This window comes from Microtus pennsylvanicus, chromosome 10 (genome assembly GCF_037038515.1).
Source record: "Microtus pennsylvanicus isolate mMicPen1 chromosome 10, mMicPen1.hap1, whole genome shotgun sequence".
Classification (NCBI taxonomy): Eukaryota; Metazoa; Chordata; class Mammalia; order Rodentia; family Cricetidae; genus Microtus; species Microtus pennsylvanicus.
In genome coordinates, this window is record NC_134588.1 from 49,887,845 (window position 1) to 49,911,868 (window position 24,024).

Genomic DNA, 24,024 nt, shown 5'->3' on the forward strand with positions numbered 1-24,024 from the left:
CTTTGTAAGGCCTAAGGTAAGACAGACAGCGCTGTTTGGTGCGCTGTGCAAGTAAGCCTCCTTCTCAGCAAAGAATAATGAAATCCCGCAGCCCTGGCACACGGACATTTCTTCTAATGCGCTGAACTTGCAATTCTAAGCTCAGCAAGTAAAGGGAATCTTCAAATAATGCCTCAAATACATAAAACAATTTTAACAGTTGCTCAAATGCATTTCAGAATGTGCATGGATTCACTGTGAATCAGTAACTATGAAGATCAGTTTCCAGTTACATTTATTTCAGAAGCACAGGGAAGGCAAAAACCCCACAACTGATGACCACCTACCCTATGAGAGAATGACTCAATTCACAGGAGTCACAGCTTCTCTTACGTCTTGTAGGTTTGATCTAAATTTCATCTTGTAGGTTCCAACACTCTTAAAAGGACTGTTCTAAGGGTGATGATGTAGGGATACCTATAGATAGAAGAAGAGAAAAGGCCAATATAGACCAGCATATAGACAGAGATCGAGGGAGGAAAGAAAACAGGGGAGTCCCAAAGACTGGGGGCGAGGGAAGTGACTAGGACAGAGGATGTCCATGAGAAGGTTAGCTGCTGCTGAGGTAGCGTTGTGTTCAGGGTGGAGGCTTTAAAGAGACAGGACATCCATTTGTACCCAGTTTATATGGTTATAAAGAAGTCATCGCCACAGATAAAATGTCATTCATGCTTGCATTTTTTTCATGCTTGCATTTTTAATAAAAACGAAAAAACAAAACTGAAACTATGCAACTTAACAAGGTATGTTAAATTTCTAAAGTACGCAAGTCTTCTTTACTTCCCTCCTCCCGGCATGTCAGCGCTACCTCTGATGAGATCAGAGATAAAGACAGAAGCTATTTCTACTTCCACAGATGCCAGAACAACCATCTTCCTTCTTTTCTCTGTCCTGCCAGAAGCCTGACCTTACTAGTTCAAGGCAAGGAACAGCAGTAACACACACTGACAAACGGCTCCATCCTGCTTCTAACAGAACTCCCACATTATTCTAGTGTACAAGGCCTTTTGCAGCTTCTATTCTCTCACAAACTCCACGATCTGCTCACATTTTAATGCAACGGCTATTTTTATTAAAACAGGATAATATTTATTAGAATTTTGTATGTTGCTAAGATTATAGTCTTTGGGCAGACACAAAAACATCTGTACAGCCGGGCGGTGGTGGTGCCGCCTTTAATCCCAGCACTCGGGAGGCAGAGGCAGGCGGATCTCTGTGAGTTCGAGGCCAGCCTGGTCTACAAGAGCTAGTGCCAGGACAGGCTCCAAAGCTACAGAGAAACCTTGTCTCGAAAAAAAAAATCTGTACAGAAAGTCTTTTATACATCCAGCAAGAAATATGTCAAGAGATAAATTTTTCAGAAGTATTTCCCTAACTTGGCTAGCATTCTCCTACAATCTTTAGTGTGTCAATCATACAGATGAGGTTCACATCTCCTAGTAGAAAGTGTGTTCACTGATGCAGTTCTGAGTACTCACTGGAAGACTAGCTCCAGGACCTCCCTCAGATTGAAAACAAAACCATAAAAATCATTAGATTTGTGCACGACCCATGCACGCTCCCCACCACACTTTACAGCACCTGTAGCTTACGTGTAACCTCACACAAGGCACCTGCAGGTCTGTTCTGCTGGTGCCATCTTGCAATGCTCTGAATGATCAACAGATAAATCAATTTACATTCTCAGTGTTGCCAATGGACCAGGTCTTAATTTATAAATTAAGGTTAATTATATGCCTTATATGAAAAGCTTAGGCAAAAAGTGTCTTACATTTGGTTTTCTAATTTTGGAAGGTACCCAATCTGAAAACAGAAAACAATAACAACTAATTAATTAATTAATTTAAAAAATGTCCCAAACTCCTTAAGATCTTCAGGTTCAGACTACTGAGCTGCTATGCTGTATTGAGCAATGCCAGGGAAAGAAGTCTATACATGTATAGTACAGACAGATCTCTTTTTTCCAAATATTCTGGCTCTGTTATTAGTTGGAATTAAAGTGTGGCATTCTCTTCAGCATGTATAATGTTTGTTAGAAAAGTTTTAGGTAGACCTTGTCCTTTAAGAATACTTAAGAACCTTGTGCCGTGGTCTGAATGAGGTGTCCCCTACAAGGCATTTGAATACGTGGTCCTCAGTTGGAAGCTATTTGGCAAAGAGTAGGAGGTATGGCCTTATTGGGGCATGTCACTGGGGAAGGGCTTAAGACTTCAAAAGCTTCCAGCTATTCCCAGTGAGTGTTCTGTGCTGCCTCTGAATCGGGAATGTGAGCACTCAGCGGTTACTACTCCAAGTTCCTGCATCCACCAGCTTTCTGCCATAGAACTGAAAGTCCCAATAAAAGCCTTCCTTCTATAAGTAGCCTTAATAATGTTTTCTCACAGCAAATGACTATAATGAAGATTTTAAATAGAATTCAACCCTTAATTAAGGCTTACAGAAAGATTAAAGAGTTACTACTGGATTTTAAGTCAGCTTTCTGGCATAACTCACCCTGAACTGAATGATACAAAACTCACCCTGAAGAGAAATACCACTAGCACAATAAATGCAGCGACGACCTCAGCAGAATACAAGTTTTGTAGAACATCAGAAAACTCACAACAGACAAAACTACTCTAGACGTTAGTGTAGTGGGATGGAGATGATGGAAGTGTGCTGTGGGGGTGAGGGTGGGGAGCTTTGAGAGTAAAGGCCTCACCTACCGCTAATCTGCTCTCTGCTTGAATTTGCAGTTCAAGATAGGTTCTCAATTTCCCACTCCAACAGCCACACTTGCGGCTTGCTGCCAATGCTCCCCTGTCCACGAGAGATTCTTAAGCCTCGGGAATCATAAGTCTAGATAAACTCCTTCTGCAAGCTGCCTGTTAATGGAGTTTTAGCATAGCAATAGAAAAGTAATTTATCTGATGGAACCTTTCAGAATACAGTCAGAACTTTTTCAACATGAGAAAGCTCATGGAAAGAGGCCCTATGAATGTGTAAAAGCTTTCTTCATAATCCAAAGAGAAATCATACCTTTGAGATGAGATCCATGGATATAAGAAAAACTTTAATAAAGGCTGGGCAGCAGAAATGATACTAGAATTAATGAATGTATAAAGCCCTCTAGGTAACTTTTAACCTTAATCAGTACTAGAAAATTCAGCCTTAAGGAAGAAACATTAAGGGGGGGGGCACTTCTGTATACAGAAAGAATGTCTCTTTTAGATATGTCATTTTAATGTCACATTAAAGGTGTACATCTTTAATTCCAGCACTCGGAAGGCAGAGGCAGGTAGATCTCTCAGTTCAAGGTCAGCCTGATCTACAGAGAAAGTGCCAGGACAGCCACAGCTACACAGAGAGACACTGTCTCCAAACAAAACCAACAACAAAACAAATAAAAGCAAAAAATAAGCAGCAATAACAACAAAAATATCACATAGCCCTGGTAACAGACTTTTGTAGAAATGGCTCCAAGCATGCTAAGACACGGGAAGGGATTAACAGTCACTGCTTCAGTTCACACTAAACGAGACAAAGTTTCTTGCCAGCGTATGACGACAGACCTCCAACAAGCACATGACTTGTGGTGGCTCCTCCACTACTCTCACTCCTGAAGAAGGCTGTAGTTTTGATGGACGTTCTTCTGACAGCTCTAACTACATATAACACAGCTCTGGTTCTGAGATGACCCACTGCTGGGACTACTCAAAGATCTGGCAGATGCAAGAACTCCTTTGCACATCCATGGTTTTTAAAGTCAGAGACAAGGAACATATTCGTGGTACAATGCATGAGTGGCAAAGCTAAGAAAAAAATATTATGACTCTTCCGACTCCTTGTTCTAATAACTAGAAATCTTACTTTGCGATTCAAAAAAAAAAGTAAGTGAAATGAAAGCTTAAAGTTTAGAAGGCCTAGGGCTCAGTGGTTAAGTGCATTGGCTGCTCTTGCAGAGGACTCGGTTGGGTTACTAGCACCCACAAGGTCTGTAATTCCAAGTGCTGTCCTCTGATCTCCACAGGTACTGAATATGTATAGGTACATACATGCAGGCAAACATAAAATAAAAAGAAGTTAATCTTTAAAAGAAAATTATAGAGTGCTGACATTTCCCTTTCTTTGCTTTCTGAAAATCCATGATAGAAATGTCTCCATTTTGCCACGCCTTCCCTGCCATGATGTACCAAAACTCAGAATCTGAACTAAAAACAAATCCTTTCTCCTTTAAACGCGGGGGGGGGGGGGGGGTGTGCAGGCAGGCAAAGAAAATGGGAGAAGCGGGAGAGAGGGAATGTACTCAGCATCTAGGGGTGAAAGCCTTAGCGTATGTAAGGCCCTGAGATTTTTCCCAGCACTACTTTAAAATTAAAAATAAACCAAAGAATTTACTTTGAACTGTGAGCTGGACACTGACTTGCAGGCGACAACAAAGCCTACAGCAGCTGGCAGTGGAAAGTGGCGAGGCAGAGAGGAGCAGCAGAGCACTGGGATGCAGAGAAGCCCTGGGCAGAAGGTGGGAGACGCTCAACTTCCTTCTGGCTCTGGCAACCACATCACTACGCTCCCCTCATCACTAGGGGGTTATGTACTAGCAGGGAGAACAACAAAATTCTGATTCTGTATGACAGAAATCACAATGTGAGGAAATGTGAATAAATCACATCACATTAGCCACAGGCTGCCCTGTATACCAGTCCTTTATGTGAAGTGAGGGGAGGCTTGCATGTAATTCGCAAGTGTCCACCATATATTTTAAACAATGTACAGTCCTGTCAACAGTTTCTAGACCCATTTTTCCCGAATATTTTTTATCCAACTTTGGTTGAACCCACATATTAGTAGCTAATGCCAAATTGCTTTCTTAGTTAGCATGCACAAGATGAGGTTACAGATAAAAGAGTCTAAGGGAAGCCCCCAAGAAAAGACCAACAGTCAGGTATGCAGCCAGCAAGAGTGTTTATTAAAATTTAAAAACTAACAACATGTTGGGGTGGCAAATGGCGACCCCCAAAGAAGGTCACAAGCTCCTTTTAAGCAGTTAGGGGAATTCCAGGGAGGAGGGTTTAGTCTGATTAGTGGAGGAAAGATTAGTCTGGGGACCAACTGGTGGGAGGCCCCAGCAGTTAGGGTAGGGAACGCTAGGCTAGTTATCGGGAGCCTGTGGTCATCTGCTGATTGGCTGGCCCTGAGTTTCCCCAGAACTGTTTGCTCAGCTCCAGCTATCTCAGTTCCCTGGCAGGGGCTGTTAGAAACCTGTCATGGCCCTGGGCTGGCTCCCGGACTCTCTCACTTTCATATGAAAATGATTTTTTGACAGTTTAAGATGTAAAAGACTTTCATGACATATGTGTATAATTTATTTAACACTTTATATGAGGTTACATGTAGAATTCAAATTTGGAACAGACATGAAAATAAATACAGTAGTTTCAGCTCAGAGACAGCCACTAGCTTAAGTTTAACAAGAAAGTCCTTCACTCCTTAGTGGGATTAGTATGTTAAACTCTACATCTAAGTAATACATATCACTTTAGGCTAATAAAAAAGCAAATAGATTACATCAGCTAATACCACAGCTTAAAGATTTCTAAAATGTAGTACTATTTCAGAAACTATTCATTGGTATTCAGTAGTTTCAGCGATGTTTGTGGTTTATAGGCCAGGACTAATACATTTAAGTCATGTACCTGGATGGATGCTAGCCACCGATGCTTAGCATAAAAAAACAAGACAAACACAAAAGCATTGAAATGCCATCAAAGTTTGGAAAGCTGAAACTTGAAATGGTACATATTATTAAGCAATACCTATACCTGGGGAAATATGAGCAACTAGACAGGAATAATACAGTCTATTACTGGACGGTGTTCATTTGAGTGGGAAGGTACCAGAAAAGCTTTAGGGGGACAGGCTAGTACACAGAAATTTATCTTACAGTTCTTTCAACCTTGTTTATGTCTTTTTTATTTCATAATAAAATAACAAGCATTCTTCTGCCACATGACACATCCTACATATGCTGGCAGATTTAAAGTAATCTTGTGATTCAGCAAGACTGATATCTAACAAGAAAATCTTGGTTTACATTGCTCCCAACAGCTATTTCTATCAGTTTGTTAAAACTTCCTTCCATTTTGTGAGCATTTCCTAAATACTACTGCTTATCCTGGACACAACCAATACCACACTGCACTAGTTTCTTCCCAGATGACTGGCCTGTTGCTGCCCTTTGATCTCCTTAGCAGTTCCTACACATCTCACACAGGGCTCTTCTTAACGTACTTCCTGGCAATCCTATCCACATTTTATTTATTTGGACAAGGGGATTGAACCTAAGGCCTAGTGCTAAGCACATATTCTACAACTACCCTCAGGCCTCACGTGCACCACACATCACAGCTTTATACTGATATCTTTCAAACTGACATTTCCAGCTCAGACTACAAACACATGCCATTATTCACTGCCTGACTGAACTGTTCCCTGGGAAGGGGTTAAGAAGCATGTAAAATTAATAATGTTCAAAGTCAAACTCTTGCCCTTGTCAACCAAATCTGCCGGTCCCTCTTGGTCCAGCACCGCACATTATGTTCTACGTGAATGGCAGCAGTGTGATACAAACATTATAATTTCTCACTTTGGAGAATATCAGCCACTCACATTTGATTTTAGACCAAAAACTCTGGCACCACGACTCCCCCTGCATACACGGTGTGACAAGCTCTCCCCATCTTTCCACTCATACACTAATGCAAGCACATATCTCTCAAGTTATCTTGTTCACCTCATATCCTGTCAACAGTACAAGTTACTTAAAACCTCAATCAGAAAATAATGTTAGTCTTCTGCTCAAAACACTCTTATGATGGGCTGGAGAGACGACTCAGTGGTTAAGAACACATACTGCTCTTGAAGAGGCCCTGAGTTTAATTCCTAGAACCCACATCAGACACTTCACCGTCACCTGTGAACTCTGACACCGACTTCTTAACTCCATGGGCAATTATCCTCACATGAACACACACAGTTAGAAACCACTCCCTCAATGTGTTGTGGAAAAATCTTTTTGTACACTGTGAAGAAGTGTCACTCTGGTTGGTTTATTAAAGAGCTGAACAGCCAACAGCTAGGGCAGGATTTCCAGACACAGAGGATACTAGGAAGAAGAGGGGAGGAATCACCAACCAGACACAGAGAAAGCAGGAAATCAAAGTGAGCCCTACTGTGAGTGAAGGTAATAAAGCCACAAGGCAGGAAGTAAATGAATAGAAGTGGGTAAATTTAAGTTGTAAGAACTAGTCAGAAACAAGTCTAAGCTATCAGCCAAGTGTTCATAATTAACAACAAGTCTCCATGTGGTTATTTGGGAGCGGGCAGGTGGAACACCAATGGCTTACCACCTTCATCAGAATAACTGTCTCCAAAGTAACATATTCATCTAGCCCTCACTCAACTGCTGTCTCTTACACATAGCCCTTTCATCTAATTTAGAAAAACATAATTCACTAGCCTTTGCTCACCTGTTCCTGAATAAAACACATTTCCCCCAAATACCTTAATACAGTGGTTCTCAATCTTCCTAATGCTGGGTCCCTTTAATAGTTTCCCATGTTGTAGTGACCCCACCATAAAATTATTTTAATTGCTACTTCGTGATTGTAATTTTGCTTCTGCTATGAATGTAAACATCTGTGTTTTCCAATGGTCTTAGGTACCCCTGTGAAAGGGTCATTCAATCCCAAAAGATGTCACAACCCACTGCCCTCATGGTATGCAGTCTCACCTCCTTAAGGATTTTGCTTCTCAGTTAAGTCTTCTTGATGATCCAGTCTAAAACTGAAACCCCTCTACACCTCATGTCCTCTGATCTGCCCCTGTAGTTTTCATAATACTGTTTAGCTCACCTCACTGGAACATACAATCTGTGGGGGCAAATCTCAGTGCATGTTTACTGTTATTTCTCTAGCAACTAAACCAGTGCTAACACATAACAGGCACTCAGTATACTCACTGCATTACAGCACAACACTGCAGATGACAAGAATAAGATGTTAGTCTACAGAAAACAAACAAGTCCAACTTCCCCTGACAACTCAAGGAAGCAGAAGAAGCACAGGCTCGGCAATTAAGGATTAAAAGGAGGCCATTTTGCTAGACCAAAAGAGTAGAAAATGTGTTTAGAAGCAAGAAAAGGCAACATGATGAAGAGATGCACAGATCCTGTAGTGATGGTTTTCAAAACCACTGAGGTGGTTTGACAGGAGTCATGTGAACACATTTTCAATGTTGCTTGCCATGAGATAGAGAACAGATCCCAGGGGTCAGAACAGAGTAGAAGCTCACTGTGATCGTTTATCTGTATTGTCAACAGAATGGACTTAGTCACTCAGAAGATGAAGTAGCACATGTCCAGGAATGCCTGTGAAGGTTTTCCAACAATGACCAAGTAAAAGACCCACCCACTCTGAATGAGGAGAGCACCATACCCGGGCTGAGGGGCCTGCTGAGTGCCAGCACACCCCTCTGTCTAAGGCCTACAAGATATCAACGGCTCTGGTTCACCACGCCTTCCCACCAGGCAGATGGGACTTTGTCAAACCACAAAGCTCAAGTTGGCTCTTATGGGTATCTTGGGCATGGTGACTAGAAAAGTGACCAGTATCTACACAGATCAAGTGAGAGGGCACTGCAGAGACCCAATGGAGAAAAGATGGTTTCTTAGATTGGGGAGCCGACATTAGAAAAACTAGGTATTTATTAAGGTAGGACAAAATCAACAGAGCTGAGCACAGTAGTGGATACCTATAACCCAGCACTAAGGAGGTGGAAAAAGGGCCATCAGGTCTTAGACCTTCAGCTATATATATTGAGTTCAAGGCTAGCCCGGGCTACCTAAGACCTTGTTTCGAAAAAGGTTGGGGAGTGGGAATCAAAGGGATTGTGCTGAAGAAGAAGATTGTGTCTGAGGAAATGAAGTCAAGGGAAACTTGAAGGTTCACAAAGTATTGTTCACTGTCCAAAGGTAAGTAATAAATCCTCTCAGAATGGAAGTCTACATCTTCAGCTAACATCCTAGTGTACAATGTACAGAACACCTGAAAGGAAGCTACCCCAGCTGAAAACATGCAGCAATCGAAAGGCAACTCTAGGATCATAAAACTTAGCACAAGGGAAAAGTATAAAATATCTGAATAAAAACCTATGCCGATTATGAGCATACTTTGGATATTGTAGGTTAAATAAAATCACCTATTGATTTTACCTATTTCTTTTTACTTTATAATGTAGCTACTACATGATGCACAGTTAAATAAATGATACTAGATTTCCATGGGTTATCATGAGTCACGTGAAAGAGCAATTATAAATGGGTTTAGTCAAAAGAAAAATTATTCTTAGAAGACTTAAATTCTAGGGGAAGGGATAATTTTTGCCAAGAATAACAGAAATGAATATCCCAGAGCTTTTTGTTTTGACCACTGAAATACAAAAACCATTGTCTGCCCATTATTTATAAAGTATACAGTTCTTCTTTGTTTACTATTAATCTGATAGCTCTGCTTTTGAAGCCTTCTGCAGTGTAGAGAAAGACACTCAAGAGGCCTGTGGAAAATGACAGGGACCAGAGAACATGCAGGCAGCTCTCCCATCACTTGATAGGCAGCAAAGTTGACATACTAACACATTACATAGCCTACCTAGGGAAAAAACAATCACAATAACCTGTTTATACCTTAGATGTAATGCTTTATTAGTTATTGGAGTGCTTTAGGTCACTCTAGATTTGTATGTAACACAACAAGTACTTCTCATTATTCCCAAAAGAACCAACCATGAATTATCAAAATGGCTTTGTTTGGAGGTCAAAAAAATTAAGTTTATAGTCTTACTCACTAAGAGCAAAAACTGTCTTCTCAGAATCTAAGCCTAGTGCCAACACCGAGCTATTATTATAGTTTAGATATGACCTGAATGTGTCCCCAAGGGCACATGTGCTAAGGCCAAGTCTCCAGTGCAGGGAGACAGGAGAAGTAGTTAGAGGTGGAATCTTGTACAAAGGAGTCAGCGCAGGAGCACTCAAGGAGTGGGGTAGTTCTCCGGGAGTGGGCTGGCACGAAGACCACCACACTTGGCCGTTTCACACAGCCATTTCCTTTTCTACGTTACTGCCACATTGTGAGACAGCCCATGGAACTTTCACTTAAGGTCCTGAATTGCCAGGCTCTAAAACTTTTATGTAAATAGACCTCTTCTATATAAAGTATCCAGCACCAGGCATTTTGCTATAGCAATACAAAGCAGACTAAGACAGTTGTATTTAAAAAATAACTTCACTATTCCCTCATCAATAAAACAAAAATATTACTATACACAGGCCTTAAAATGATAAACTATTCTGGACATGGTGATGCACACCTTTAATCCCAGCACTCAGAAGAGAGAGGCAGGGGGAACTCTGTGAGTTTGAGGACAGCCTGGTCTACAGAGCAAGTTTTAGCACAGCCAGGGCTACACAGAGAAACTCTGCCTCAAAAAACCCAAAAGATAAACTATAAACATATTCGAACACACACACACCCGTGTTTACAGAGAGTGGGCAGATATGTACCATTAGTCCTTTTTTTTTACTGGGGGGAAATGTGTTTCCTGGTCCTCCTCTAGAGTATCAACCCAGCGCTGCCCAGCCTGGCCAGCTAAGTTCATGCTCCACAGGAAGGTGGAAAGAGAAAACTGATTTCACTAAAGTTATTCTCTGACCTCTGCAATGCCCCCACACCACTTACATCATGTGAGCACACAGAGTAATTTTTAAAATTTAAATAAGCTAAAATAACATAATCACATATAAAATTAAGGTAGAAGGTAAAATTACTAAGTTATGTCTAATTTTCACCTTCCTATTAAAAAGCCTCAATCCTCTGAGTAAATCATTTAACTTCTATAAGTCTATTACTTCCTTTAGTAATGAAATCAAATCAGTTGACTCAAACATCCCACTTATGATTAAAAAATGTACTATGGTGAGTGTTGTATGAGTCTCCAAGGACTGAATAAAACATAGGTAAGTTATAAGCTTTTGACATCTATGATTAATATGAAGTATGTTTTGAATTTCTTAAACATCTTAAGATAACATGGCTAAGCGTTCTCTGTATTCACAAGGAATCTTCTTAGAACTACTTACATCTGGCTGAATAGCTTTAAACACTGGCACATCCATTAGTGTTATCTGACCCTGAAAGACAAAGGGAGTTTTATTTCGTTCTGAATGCCAAGTTCTTTGGAACCCTATGATACGAAATTTGTTCAAAATAAAAGAAATAAAATTTCTACTCTATACTAAATTACAGAATATACAGTCTTTACATACTTACAGGGAATAGAAATCGTAGTCTTTCTGCCATTACACATATTACTCCTAGTTATCACATCCCTAGGGAGGCCAGTAGAGAGAACATCTGGGCACTACCATCCATCGATGGAACAGCAGTTCTCTCAGCACTAAGGCTGATGGCCTAAATTCAGGATGTTCAATCCCTCGTCCCCACATGGCAGAGGCAAAAAAAAAACTCTCAAGCTGCCCTCTGACCACACATGTACCATGGTGTATGTGCCCCCTTCTCATACAAATAAACAAATACATGTTAAAAAACAAAACAAAAAAACTTAAGAGAAGCAATCAGGAGAGGGTAAACACACACTACAAACAAGAACACTGTTCCTGGAATGCAGAGTGGTTTAAGACCAAAAAAGCAGTTTATTTAGTTAACAAAAGGTAAAGAAAGACCTAAATAAATGAACATTTATGTCAGCAAAAAAAATTTTCTAGAGGGCTGGAGAGATGGCTCAGTGGCACTGGCTGCTCTTCCAGAGGTCCTGAGTTCAATTCCCAGCAACCACATGATGGCTCACCACCATCTGTAATGAGATCTGGCGCCCTCTTCTGGCATGCGGGCATACATGGAGACAGAATGTTGTACACATAACAAATAAATAAATAAATCTTTAAAAAAAATTTCTAGATAATTCATGATAGTCTTATGATTGAGAAATCACATTTTCCAATTTTTAAATTCACAAAATAGCAAAAAGTACTTTTGAACATACTAAGGTGGTTTGAGTCAGCAAAGGCAGAAATAGGTACGTATCCATTCTTTACCAGATGGGGAAACAAGAAACTGCCCTTGAAGAAGGAAGCTGCCCCTCCACCTCATCTTTCTCTTGCTCTACACTTGTGCTAGTCTCCAGCTCTAACTCAGTCACAGTAACTCAAGTATATGAACTGCGTGCAAATACTGGAAAGCTAGAGGCAGAAAGCTTACCGCGTATTCTTCCGGTGTAACCTTAAGAACATCAAATACCACTGCATCAAAGCTTTTCTTCAATTCAGAGCCCTTCTCACTTAGCGACTCAGAGCTGCTACTTTTCTGTCAAAGAAGAAAACACAGCCCTTAGACACTGTCTCAGCCAGGGTCACACAAAGAAGACAGTCCTCAAAAACTGAGGACCTAACTTGGAGTCTCCAACACTCATGTAAAATCTAGGCAGAATGTACACTTCTATAACCCCAGTGCTGGGCAGCATGCAGAGAAAAGAGGACCTATGGAATTTGCTGGCCAATCAGACCAGCTGACTCATAAGCTCTGGGTTCAGTGATAGCCGCTCTCAAAATCAAACTACAGAGTGAATGAAGATACCTATATGCAAGAGCTTATGTCTACATGCACATGTGTACAGCCATGTGAACATGTACACACACACACACACACACACACACACACACACACACACCCGGCACACACCGGAGCTAAGAATACTGTGTAATAAAAGATACAGAAAAGGTGAGTAGAGCATGTTGCTTAGTTGGAAGAATGCTATATAAAGAGTCAGAAAATTTGAAAGCAATGTTGAATTTCCATTTTTTAGGTTCCTATGTAAGCTACACTACTGTATTTTTCTCCAATAAACATTCTGATGTTCCCTAGTTGCAGAAGAAGGAAAAGAAAAGAGAACACTGCACATCTACAGTCATGCAACACCTAACAATTCAGATACTGTCAATGTGTTGTTAAGCAACCTTGTCAATTATCACCACAGTTTACTCACACAATCCACAATGCTACAACACGGCACCCATACACAAAGTCGCTACTGATCAAAATGCCATTATGCAAGGCATGACTGTATTTGTAACTTTAAAAACTAGGAGAAACAGAAAATACTCTTGTAATATAAACTACAAGATAATATTCAGAACTCCACTTATTAAACAATGGTCTAAGCCATTCATACTTGTTAATGTATGTTAATGGCTGATCGTGGATGTCAATTTGACACATGTAATAAAAAGAGAACTTAATGAAAAAATAGCCCCCATCGGACTGTGTGCTGTAGATATGTCTGTGGGGCATTTTCTTGACTGCTAATTAAGCCCAGACACTGAGGGAGGCACCACCACCCTTAGGCAGATGGATCTGGGCTGTCTAAGAAAGCTGGCAGAGAGAACAAGCCAGTAAGCAGCTTTCCTCCAAGGAAACTACTTTAGTTCCTGCCTTCAGTTTTCTTCCTTGACTTTCTGCACACTCAATCTGTAAATGGAAATAAACCCTTTCCTCCCCGAGTTGCTTTTGGTCATGGAAAAGCCTTCCTTTTTGTTTAAACAGAAAAGAGGAAATGGTGTGGGAAGTCCTTCTGTCTATATTTTGATTTTATTGGTTAATGAATAAAGAAAACTGGCTTGGCCTATAGCATAGCAGGAAGAAGGCAGAGTTAGGAGAAGCCATGGATTAGCTGCCTAGGACAGATGCTGGGAACTTTAGCTGGTAAGCCACAGCCACATGGCCATATACAGAATACTAGAGATGGGTTAGTTTAGGATATGAGTTTAGCCAGAAATACGCTTAAGCTATTGGTCAAACAGTATTGCAAATAATATGGTTTTCTGAGTGGTTATTTCATGGTTGGGCGGTCGGGACAAACAAGTGACCCTTCCCCCAACAGTATTTAGCACAACAGAAAGCAACTACAACAAACCTGGTTTCAGAAGATAGGGGTTGTTGGGACTGACCTGACAGTGGTTTTTGGAAGATTTCAGAACTTTGGGCTAGAAAAGTCACTGAATGCTCTGAGCTTAAAGGGTTGTTCTCTAAGATCTTAAAAGCCAAGAATGCTGAAAGAAAACGCATGCTGTAGGAAGACTTGCAGCTTGTGATTACCCGCCTACTGGGGCATGGCATCTTATACTATATACGTGGACGCAGAACCTGCATCTGCCCCTTTTCTTTCTCCTTTTGGCCAGCTGCTCGTTTGGATTGTTGGACTAAACCTCTGTCCACCGTTCAAGCAGAAAATTCTGATTTGTGAGTTTACCCCCAAATAAACAACTATCTATTTCTCAATTCTGAGCTAGTGTGGGATTTCTTTTAAGCATCCGTTCATCAATAGGTCACCTCTTCACTTGGTGCCCACATGGATTTAAACTCCACGCCCACTGGGTGAACAGCCTGGTCCTTCCATGGCCCAGAGAGGCTTGCTTGCCTAAAGCGGTTTTTTGTCGAATTCCATCACAGGGGAGTTTGCTGCATGTGGTGACTTGGAAATTTCCCAAGCACTTGTACGCACAACCTCTGGATTCCCCAGGGCAGGGCGATTACTTGCTGTGTGGCAACTAGTGCAGCTCTTGGTTTCTGCTCCCCGCCCCTAGATTTCTTTCTCCATGTATGGAATTGATTTAATTGCTTTTAATTTGTCAAGAACACATATTTCTCAGCATCTAACCAGTACCAAGGTCACCAGCTGCACTGCTTCTAGTCGCAACTCTGCAACTGAGCCATCTGCTGGACAATAAAGACTGCTGCTCACCGGATCACATCATCAGGCAATAAGTAAATCCTTATGGCAGACTTCGTTACCAATGCAACTTTTAGTACCTTTTTTGCTAATACTATGGATTGTATTTCTACCTCTGACAGATACTTACACATTCTTTACATTTGGAGGTCACTGTCCTCATTTATTGTACAGTTGTTTATTGTCTTAGTCTTTAAGCTATATAGGTATTAAGAATTACAGATCAATAGTCATCTATGTTTGTTAACTTACAGTTAGACTAATCAGGTTCTTTAGATACATAGATATTATATTCTGCATAGATAGATAATCTTCAACCACTTCAAAGAGCTGTAGAAAATGTCATTTAAACTTAGAGTTCAGTTAAAGTGAGACATAATTGCTCCTGGCAATACCGATCTATTCCCAAGAGAATGCTGAGCAGTGAAGACATTCCACTTGGAGCTTGTTGTCTTCTTAGCAAAAACTGGCCTTTGGGCAACAAAATGCCCATGCCTCAACCACTAACAAGATACATAGTATCCGAAAATGGATAAGCAGGACTGTTTAATCTTGCCAAGAAAGGGTAAGACAGTTTTAAAATTTTTCTTGCCTTTAAAAATAGTCTGTCAGTTATTCTAGGCCTTAGCCAAAGTTGGTTGCTTCAACGTTGCAAATGAAACTTTAAGTGATTGCCCAGGTAGTCAGTTGTCTCTGTCATTTGTTGCCCATTTTAGAAGTTGCTTGACTGAACTTCCTGCTTACTCAAGTAGTATTATTTCCCTTTTCAGATCTTTGATGGGGTTGAAGACTAGATAATTGTAGTTACTTTCCTCTCATGACTTGGCCAATTTATTCATTATACAAGACTTAAGCCAGCTAGGATAGGATATTTGTTCCTATTGTATATAATTTTGTATTAGGCTTAGAACTCTCTTATTTAAACAAAAGGGGGAGGTGATTACCCGCTTACTGGGGTGTGACCTCTTATACTATATACGTGGATGCAGAACCTGCACCCGCCCTTCCTTTTACCTGGCTGCTCGTTCTGATTGTTGGATTCAACCTCTGTCCACCATTCAAGCAGAAAATTCTGATTTGTGAGTTTACCCCCAAATAAACAACTATCTATTTCTCAGTTCTGAGCTAGTGTGGAATTTCTTTTAAGTGTCCATTCATCAATAGGTCACCTCTTCAAATGCAGACAATGGAGGTCTGGCTGTGAAGCTTCAGAGTAAAGCACAGACTATCCAGGCTGTTCACGTGACAGTCTGGATTAAGACTTTATGGAAATAGCCAGTGCTGAAGAGTCATCCGCGATTATTAGGAGTACAGCATCACCGAGACAAAAATCTTCTGGGAAGTATTTCCCTGAGGCCAGTGCACAGTGAGGGCCAGGCTGAACATCAAGCTGGAAGCTGAACATGACAAGATGTAAGAGCCTCACATGGTACTGAGGTTGAAAGCATGAAGAGGTCATGGAGAGGAGCTGCTGCTTTGCACCATATGGTGCAGCTGGAATTCTTGCAGAGAGGTCTGGAGCAGCCGTGGTAAAGGTGCAGCCTCAGCTGCAGAAGAAGCCCCAGGACCAATGCTGTGGGACAGTGGTCTGGACCCTGTCACTTGTATTTTAAATAAACACTGATTGGCCAGTAGCCAGGCAGGAAGTATAGGTGGGGAGACCAGGCAGGAAGTAGAGGCAGGACAATGAGAATTCTGGGAAGAGGGAAGTTTCAGTCTGCAGTCGTCACATCACCCAGACACAGAGGAAGCCAGACACAGAGCAAGCAAGATGTGACTGCCTCACTGAAAAAGTTACCAAGACACATGGCTAATACAGACAAGAATTATGGGCTAATATAAGTTATAAGAGTTAGTAAGAAGCCTGAGATGCTTCGCCAATCAGTTTATAATTAATGTAGACCTCTGTGTAATTTCTTTGGGACTTAATGACTGCAGGAACTGGGCAGGACAGAAACCTCAGTCAACGACCAAGGGGTCTCAGAGAGAATTCAAGGCTTGGCACTGTAGAGAAGTGTTGGATACCCTGGGAGAGGCCAGGAAAAGCTACTGGGGCAGAAACTCTTAGACTGTCTAAGAATGGAGGAAGCAGCTGAGCACAGCATGAGTGTATTAATCCACGGCTCTCTGCTCTTGAATGGGATGTAATGTACTAGCTGCTTCAAGTTCCTGCAGTCCTGACTTCCCATGGTGACAGGCTGCCTTCTGGAACTGTGAGCCAACTAAGCCTTTCTCCCTGAAGCTGCTTTTGTAGCAGAATTTATCAGCACAGCAAAGGAAATGAGAGGAAGGCAGAAGACAGCAGCAGGTCTGCCGCTGTGATAACCTGACTGTGTGACTGTCTGTGGGAGGACTGTGAAGAACTGAGTGGGCCGTCCAAGTGCAGGCTAAATAGAGAAGAATGTCAGACAGACAGTGGAGGAACAAGCTCAGCTAGGACCTGGGTTAAGAGTGTGTGTGGTAGTATGTACGGCTGCACTCTGCCTGTGTCCTGAGAACTTGAATAAAGAAGTTAAAGATAACTGACTGACCTGTTTGACAAACTAGTGGCCTAAGGGCCACAAAAGATATTAAGGAAGAAGTCAACAGGTTCAAGTTAAGTATTGTGTCCATAAATATCTCCTTTTAAGGAAACCTGCACTGATATGTTAACAAGTCTAAAGCTTAGCACAAAGTGGGGAAACATGTTTTGTGCCAGGCAGAACCATTTAAAGTGTAGATCTTCATAACCCTCCTTCTCATCCAGTAAAGTGTATTATTACTCTGAAACCTAACACAATTCACTTACTTTTAGGAGAAGAAACAATTTTTGTTCAAATGAAATCATCTTTTATTTAATTGGTAAGTGTTCATCATACACTGCTTCCTGTGAACTGGATACACAGTTACAAACACACTAACCACATACACATGACAAATATAAGGAACAGAGCCACAGTATCACAAGTAAACACACAATCTGTCTCAAGAAAGAAAAGCTAGGAACAAATTTATACAAGAAAATATGTTTTTTAAGTTATAGTTTCAAAAATACCTCCCATCTGTTTATAGGATTAGAAAAGAGTTTGTTAAAAAATACAGTATTTGAAATATATCTGGAAAGACAAAATTTCTTTTCTGTGCAGTGAGAAAGGAAAAAATTCCTTGTGGAAAAACTGATATATCCAAGTTGTGACAGAAAGGGGAAAAGCCGACTATGTAACATCAACACAATGTGATACTCTCTGAAGAGAACGTTAAATTTCAGTTAGAGCACTAATGGGAATTAAGGCTGAAGCAGCTGTGCCAGTGTGAGGACTTGAGCTTGGCTCCTAGGCGCCATCACTGGTGCAGCGGAGATGAGAGGAGCCCTGGAGCTTACAGCCTAGCTAGTCTAGCTCAGTTTGTGCACTCAGGGTTCAGTGTTAAGACATTCTGCTAATTAGTTTTTAATGTCCAACTAGACACAAACTAGAGTCATCTGGGAAGACAGAAGAACTGGAGAACTGTCACATCAGCTGTGGGCATGTCTGTGGGGAATTGTCTTGACTGATAATTTATGGGGAGAGCCCAGCCCACTGAGGCTGGCACCATCCCTAGACAGGTGAGTCTGGACCATCTAAGAAAACAAACTGAGTAAGGTCAAAGGGAGCTAGCCAGTAAGCAGCATTCTTCCATAGTTTCTACTTCAAGCTACTGTCCTGACTTCCCCCAATGATGGGAGTGCTACATGTAAACCAAACAAATCCTTTCTAGACCAACTTAGTTTTAGTTAAGAGGTTTTATGGTATACCAACAGAAAGCAAGCTAGGACAGACACTGTCTGAAAACATAAACAGAGAATGGCGGAGGACAGCAGGCAACATTGCCTCTGGCCTACACATAAGAACAAACAGGTCCACAATATACCAAAGCCTGGATTAAAGGTTGCCTATGGGGCAGGGCGGTGGTGGCAGAGGCAGGTGGGTCTCTGTGAGTTCGAGGCCAGCCTGGTCTACAAGAGCTAGTTCCAGGACAGGAACCAAAAAGCTATGGAGAAACCCTGTCTCGAAAATAAAAAAAAAAAGGTTGCCTATGGGAGCATCTTAAGTTAGTCAGTAGGCAATAAAGAAGCACCAGACATTTATGGAAAGTTTAAAAGCTCTATTTTAAACAATATTAATTAAGGGCAGAAGAGATCGTTCAGCTGTTCAAAAGTGCTTCCTGCTCTTCCAGCTGACAAGATTGCAGCTCCAGCACCCATGGTGGACAGCTCGCACCACCTGTAACTCCAGCTCCAGACAACCTGACACCCTCTTCTACACTCATGTGAAACACACACACACATCCACAACAACAACAACAACAGCCCATAAAAGAAAAAAGTATTAATTTCTATTAAATTTCCGTTAAATGGACCAGAAAAAGCAGGGAAGTGAGGAAGGCATAGCAGTGCATAGCTGTAATCCTAGCATATGGGAAAGAGAGGCAAGAAGAGTCTCGGCTATATCCTGGGCTTAAAGGTAGCCTGGGCTTCATAAGATCTGGCATTTTAAAATAAAAACATTCTTGAGTAATTTTCACCCTTTCAGTGTGGGCAAGATCTATGACTTGCTCCTGACGAAGAACGTATGCAAGAAAAGGAATATGACTTCCATGATTACATCACATAAGTTTATAGGCTTGTTGGCAGACTCTGACTCTGTTTGTGACAAAAGGATGTGGTGCCCAAAGCAACTCATGGAAACAAAACAACAGCAAAAAAAAAAAAGTATTTTTAAACAGGAAGCTATTGTTATAGTTCTCTTGGGCCAGGGGATTAAAGAATTAAACAGTATTCTCTCCTACCATAGTAAGAAAACACAAAAAAGTAGGAAATGCTAAAATTATTAAGAAACATACTCAAGATATGTAAACAAAGCAAAAAAATTGTGAGGAAAAATAAAGGTGCAACATATGAATGAAAGAACTGACTTCCTAGTTCAGGCTTAACGTCCGCTTCAACTCTAAGCTATATCTGCAAGGCAAGCTTGTCCCATACTCATCTGATCACCAACAGGTCCACATAATAGAAGACTATCCTAAAAACAGTTTCAATACTAATCCCAAGAGTTTTAGGCAATCATTATTATTTTAAACTACCTTAAGTACCTAAAGTACTTGTATGATGCAATTAACATGCTAATGACAAAACTTAGCCGTTTGTTTGTTTCTGAAATTAGGCATGGAGGCTCATGTCCTTTAAACTCAGCACTTGGGAGGTAGAAACAGGCAGATCTTTGAGTTCGAGGCCAGCCTGATCTACAAAGTGAGTATGAGGTCAGGCCAGTCTAGTCTACACAATGAGACCTTGTTTCAAAGCAAATAAACAAACCAACCAACAAACAAACAAACAAAAAAAACCCTTAGAAATGGCTCAGTGGGGAAGAGAGCTTGCTATCCAATCAAGAGGCCCTAAGTAGACAGCCAGGCAACCATATAAAAAGCCAGGCAGGGCCAAACACCTGCAATCCCAGCATAATCTCATGACAGTAAGGCAAAGAGTGGTAGGAAAAGATACCCAAGGTTGTGCTCCAGCCTCTGCATGTGCATGCTCAGGCACATGAACCTGTACATTCTGTGCATACACCACACACACACACACACACACACACACACACACACACACACGCACACACGCACACACGGGGGGGGGGGAATGATAGTCCTCAGAAGAACAAATGCTATGTTTTTCCCTGATTATGAGGAATCTATATCCAAATATAAATATACATGTATCTATATACAAAAGGAAAATAGAATGGGCACTCTTAAATGAGAGCAAGATGTCTAGAAAGAGAAGGGAGGAAAAAATAAGAGAAAGTAATGGGAGGGGAGAAAGACAAGCTTTCTCACATACAGAACCAAAGTGTGTGTGTGTGTGTGTGTGTGTGTGTGATATCAAGGCAGACTATTTTTAAAGGGAAAGGAGTCTAGCAAGCAGGAGAGGAGGGAAGGGACAAACACAAGCAAGGTCCAACGATAACAACAATAAAATCTATTATTTTATATGATGACTAAGAAAGAGTAATTGGAAAGACAAGCTGCAGAAGCTGGCTAGGCCTTGGCTCACATTGATTTTAAAATGTAATCAACCTTAATGCTTAGAACTTTAGAAAGCCAGATAAGAAACTTTATAATGAGGCCACTACATGTCTTACCTCGGAAACGGTAGCTGCGATATTAATACTGCTTGCCTGCCCGTTCATTAGGTCCATGCTTCCCTCATCAGTCCCTGATCCTATATCAACAGCAACAGGTCCAATTACTTCATGTCCAAGGCCACAAATACATTATTCCTGTTAGAAACAAAGAAGAAGAAATCAAAATGTGTGTCTTCCTCTAAGTTCATGAAAACAGCCATGCCACTGCCACGCTGGGGACAATCTGTCAGTCTGCTTAATTTTTTTTTCACTAAGCCACTGTGTTTGAAAGATAAGAAATAGGAAGTGTGTCAACAGTCACTACCAACGCAGTGAAATAAAAGTGCTACTTCACTCACTAAGAGAACGCTGTGAGGGAGAAAGATCAAACTGCACAGGACTTTTAGGTTAACTAAGCAAGTATCTGAAACATGTGGCAAAGTAATACACCCCCAACTCCGTGATGTTTTAAAGGTTCAGATGTCACCTCTAGATTAACAATACTGAAGAAGCTTGCCATTGTTGCTCTACCAAGATACCACAAATACAATATTATTGGACGTGCCACAAAACCACAACACATGGTATGTTCATTTGTATAGGGCTTTAAGGTTTGTTGAGTGTCCTCCATCCGCGATCCCACTGAAAACATGGGTGAAAAGAGAACTCTGCACTTGCAGTGGGACAACAATGCCATCGCTAGTCCTACAGAACACAAAGAACAGCCTCTGGGACACCAGCAGGCAAGTGAGGAAGGAGGAACACGACTCAAGACATGTAAAACTCTAGCCAAGTATCTTTGCATTAACATTGCTATTTATTTCCACTTTACTAAAATCGGAATGTTCACTTGAGATTTCAGTGTCTTTCCCAAGCAATATACCATAAATTCTTCTTTTCCATATATTGACAAGGGTAAACAGACTTAAGTTTCTTCCTAAACTTAAATATCTTACTTCGTAAAAGAAACTCTACGTTAGGTATTCAACATTATTTACCATACAAACTGAAATGTCCATGATAATCCACCAATTCTATTTCCTTTCTGTAACAAGTGCAGGCTCTGCTGGACCTGATGACACAGCCTGCACTCTCGGCTAGGCCAGGTCTGAGCAGGATGACCACAAGTCCAAGGGCAGAGCAGGCAGCCGACTGGAGGGAGAGGGGAGGTGGGCAGGCAGCAGAAATACAGCTCACAGTAGAATGTGCCTGGTAAGGACCTAGGTTCAACTCCGGGACAGACTTCCCTCCACCTCCCAGGAAACCATGAGCTTACAGTCTACATCTGAATGCAACAAATCAGCTTTTCTGTAGTTTCCTCACGCATAAAACAGGAAACAGTAAGTGTCTACTTTGCAGAGCTGTAGTGGAGAGAACTGAACTAATATGCATTTACAGACGACAAATATGCTCCTACAACAATGCAATGAGGATCATAAAGTTTAAATCTAACAGTTTCCAAACAAAGAGAAAAAGGCAAACTCTTTCAATATACTGCTGGCAATCAGAGTGTACCTGGTGAGCACCATAAGGAATCCTACCATGCAAGGAATGAGAATATGTTTCTCAGATGGACCAAACATGCCCCCGGGGTTTCAAATGCTTCAAAATCGTAACTAATGACAGCAGCTTTCAACAAGCACTTATTACCTTCATTTCTTCAGATTAGCCTTAGTACCTTCTAGGAACGTAACACCATACGACAATTTTTAAGATATATTTCAATTAATAGGCTTTAGAAACCATTTACAAAATCAATATGAAAATCAAGAGCACAGAAATTCCTCACACTATCTCGCTGCACAGGCTCCATTATCCTTACTATATCCTGTGAAGGTGAGGCTGACATTTGCCCTGCTATACTAGAAATCAGCTTGTGCTGGGCACGAGGATATACATCTGAAACCCCAACCCTGTGCGGCCAAAGTAAGAGATCACAGCCCAAGATCAGCCTCAGCTATACAAGTTCTCGGTCAGCCTGGGCTACACAGTGAGATTCAATCCTAACAAATAAATATTTTTACAATTCATTATACATTAAGACATTAAGGTTTTCTTGGCCTACTTTCAATTTTACTCTCAGAGAGAGTGGGGAAGGGAGGGGGAGAGTGAGAGAGAGGAAGGGAAGGAGAAAGGGAGAGAGTGTGTGAGTGTTTTGAATCAGAATCATACTCTGCAAACCAGACTGGTCTAAAACTTTACTACAAAGCCCGAGCTGGACTCTGATTTTCTCTGGCAGCAGTGCTCATTTTGTAACAATGTTTTCAGATGATTTCCTCTCCTGTGTGTAGAGGAGACAAGAATGTTTAAGTCTAGAGGTCCCCCTAGTGTTAAGAAAAAAATTGACTTAATTGAATCTTTAAGCTATTTTACAGGTTAGTTACATAAATTGTACTACTATTTACTAAATAAAGGTAATACAAACTAAGAATAAATGTTAATACATTTGAATCAGGTTTTCTTTGCTTGCTTTCAATCTCTGTGTGTGTGTGTGTGTGTTCTGAAACAGATTGTTTTCATAATCCAGACTGGTCTACAATTTACTATATAGAACCTAGGTGGCCTCAAACCTATGGTAGGTAATCCTCCTGCCTCATGTCCCATGCTTGACTTTGCCAAATTTTATTATTAAAATATTTCATAAAACCAAGTTACATTAAAATCTATTATGTGGGAAACTAAAAGAAACATGATTTATTCTTTTGGTATACATCTCAAGTTAAATGAGACAAATATATATTAGCTTGTTTCATTTTACTAGAGATATAAAGTGGCACACTCATGACTACAAATATCACAATAACTATTTTCTTAGTTAAGTTCACTAATTTCAACTTACTCCCTTCTAGTTCTGAAGACATTTACTGTGGCTGTCTTCTGGGTTCTTTCCAACCAGCAATGAGCTCCCAAGCAGAAAACCTTGAAATGTGAAGATTTAGATCCTTGCTTTAGTTCACAAACTAGATCATCAAACTGCAGAAATCAACCATTTAGCCTCCCAACTGCC

At 41.0% G+C, this 24,024-nt stretch overlaps 1 protein-coding gene across 7 annotated transcripts in view; it reads right to left on the minus strand.

Annotated features, from left to right (window-relative positions):
* The window catches only part of Ralgps2 (Ral GEF with PH domain and SH3 binding motif 2), a 146,019-nt gene that overhangs the window by 89,480 nt on the left and 32,515 nt on the right, over positions 1–24,024 (minus strand). For 4 of the 7 annotated variants that reach the window (XM_075988333.1, XM_075988331.1, XM_075988334.1 and 1 more), the window contains exons 2-4: positions 21,036–21,173; positions 12,351–12,455; positions 11,213–11,263 (exon numbers count right to left, since the gene is read on the minus strand). In XM_075988333.1, the coding sequence (XP_075844448.1) occupies positions 11,213–11,263; positions 12,351–12,455; positions 21,036–21,092 (213 nt within the window). In that variant the 5' untranslated portion in view covers positions 21,093–21,173. Of the gene's footprint in view, positions 1–326; positions 457–11,212; positions 11,264–12,350; positions 12,456–21,035; positions 21,174–24,024 lie in introns of all 7 variants that reach the window. The other 3 variants (XM_075988337.1, XM_075988336.1, XM_075988335.1) reach the window with 2 other exon arrangements.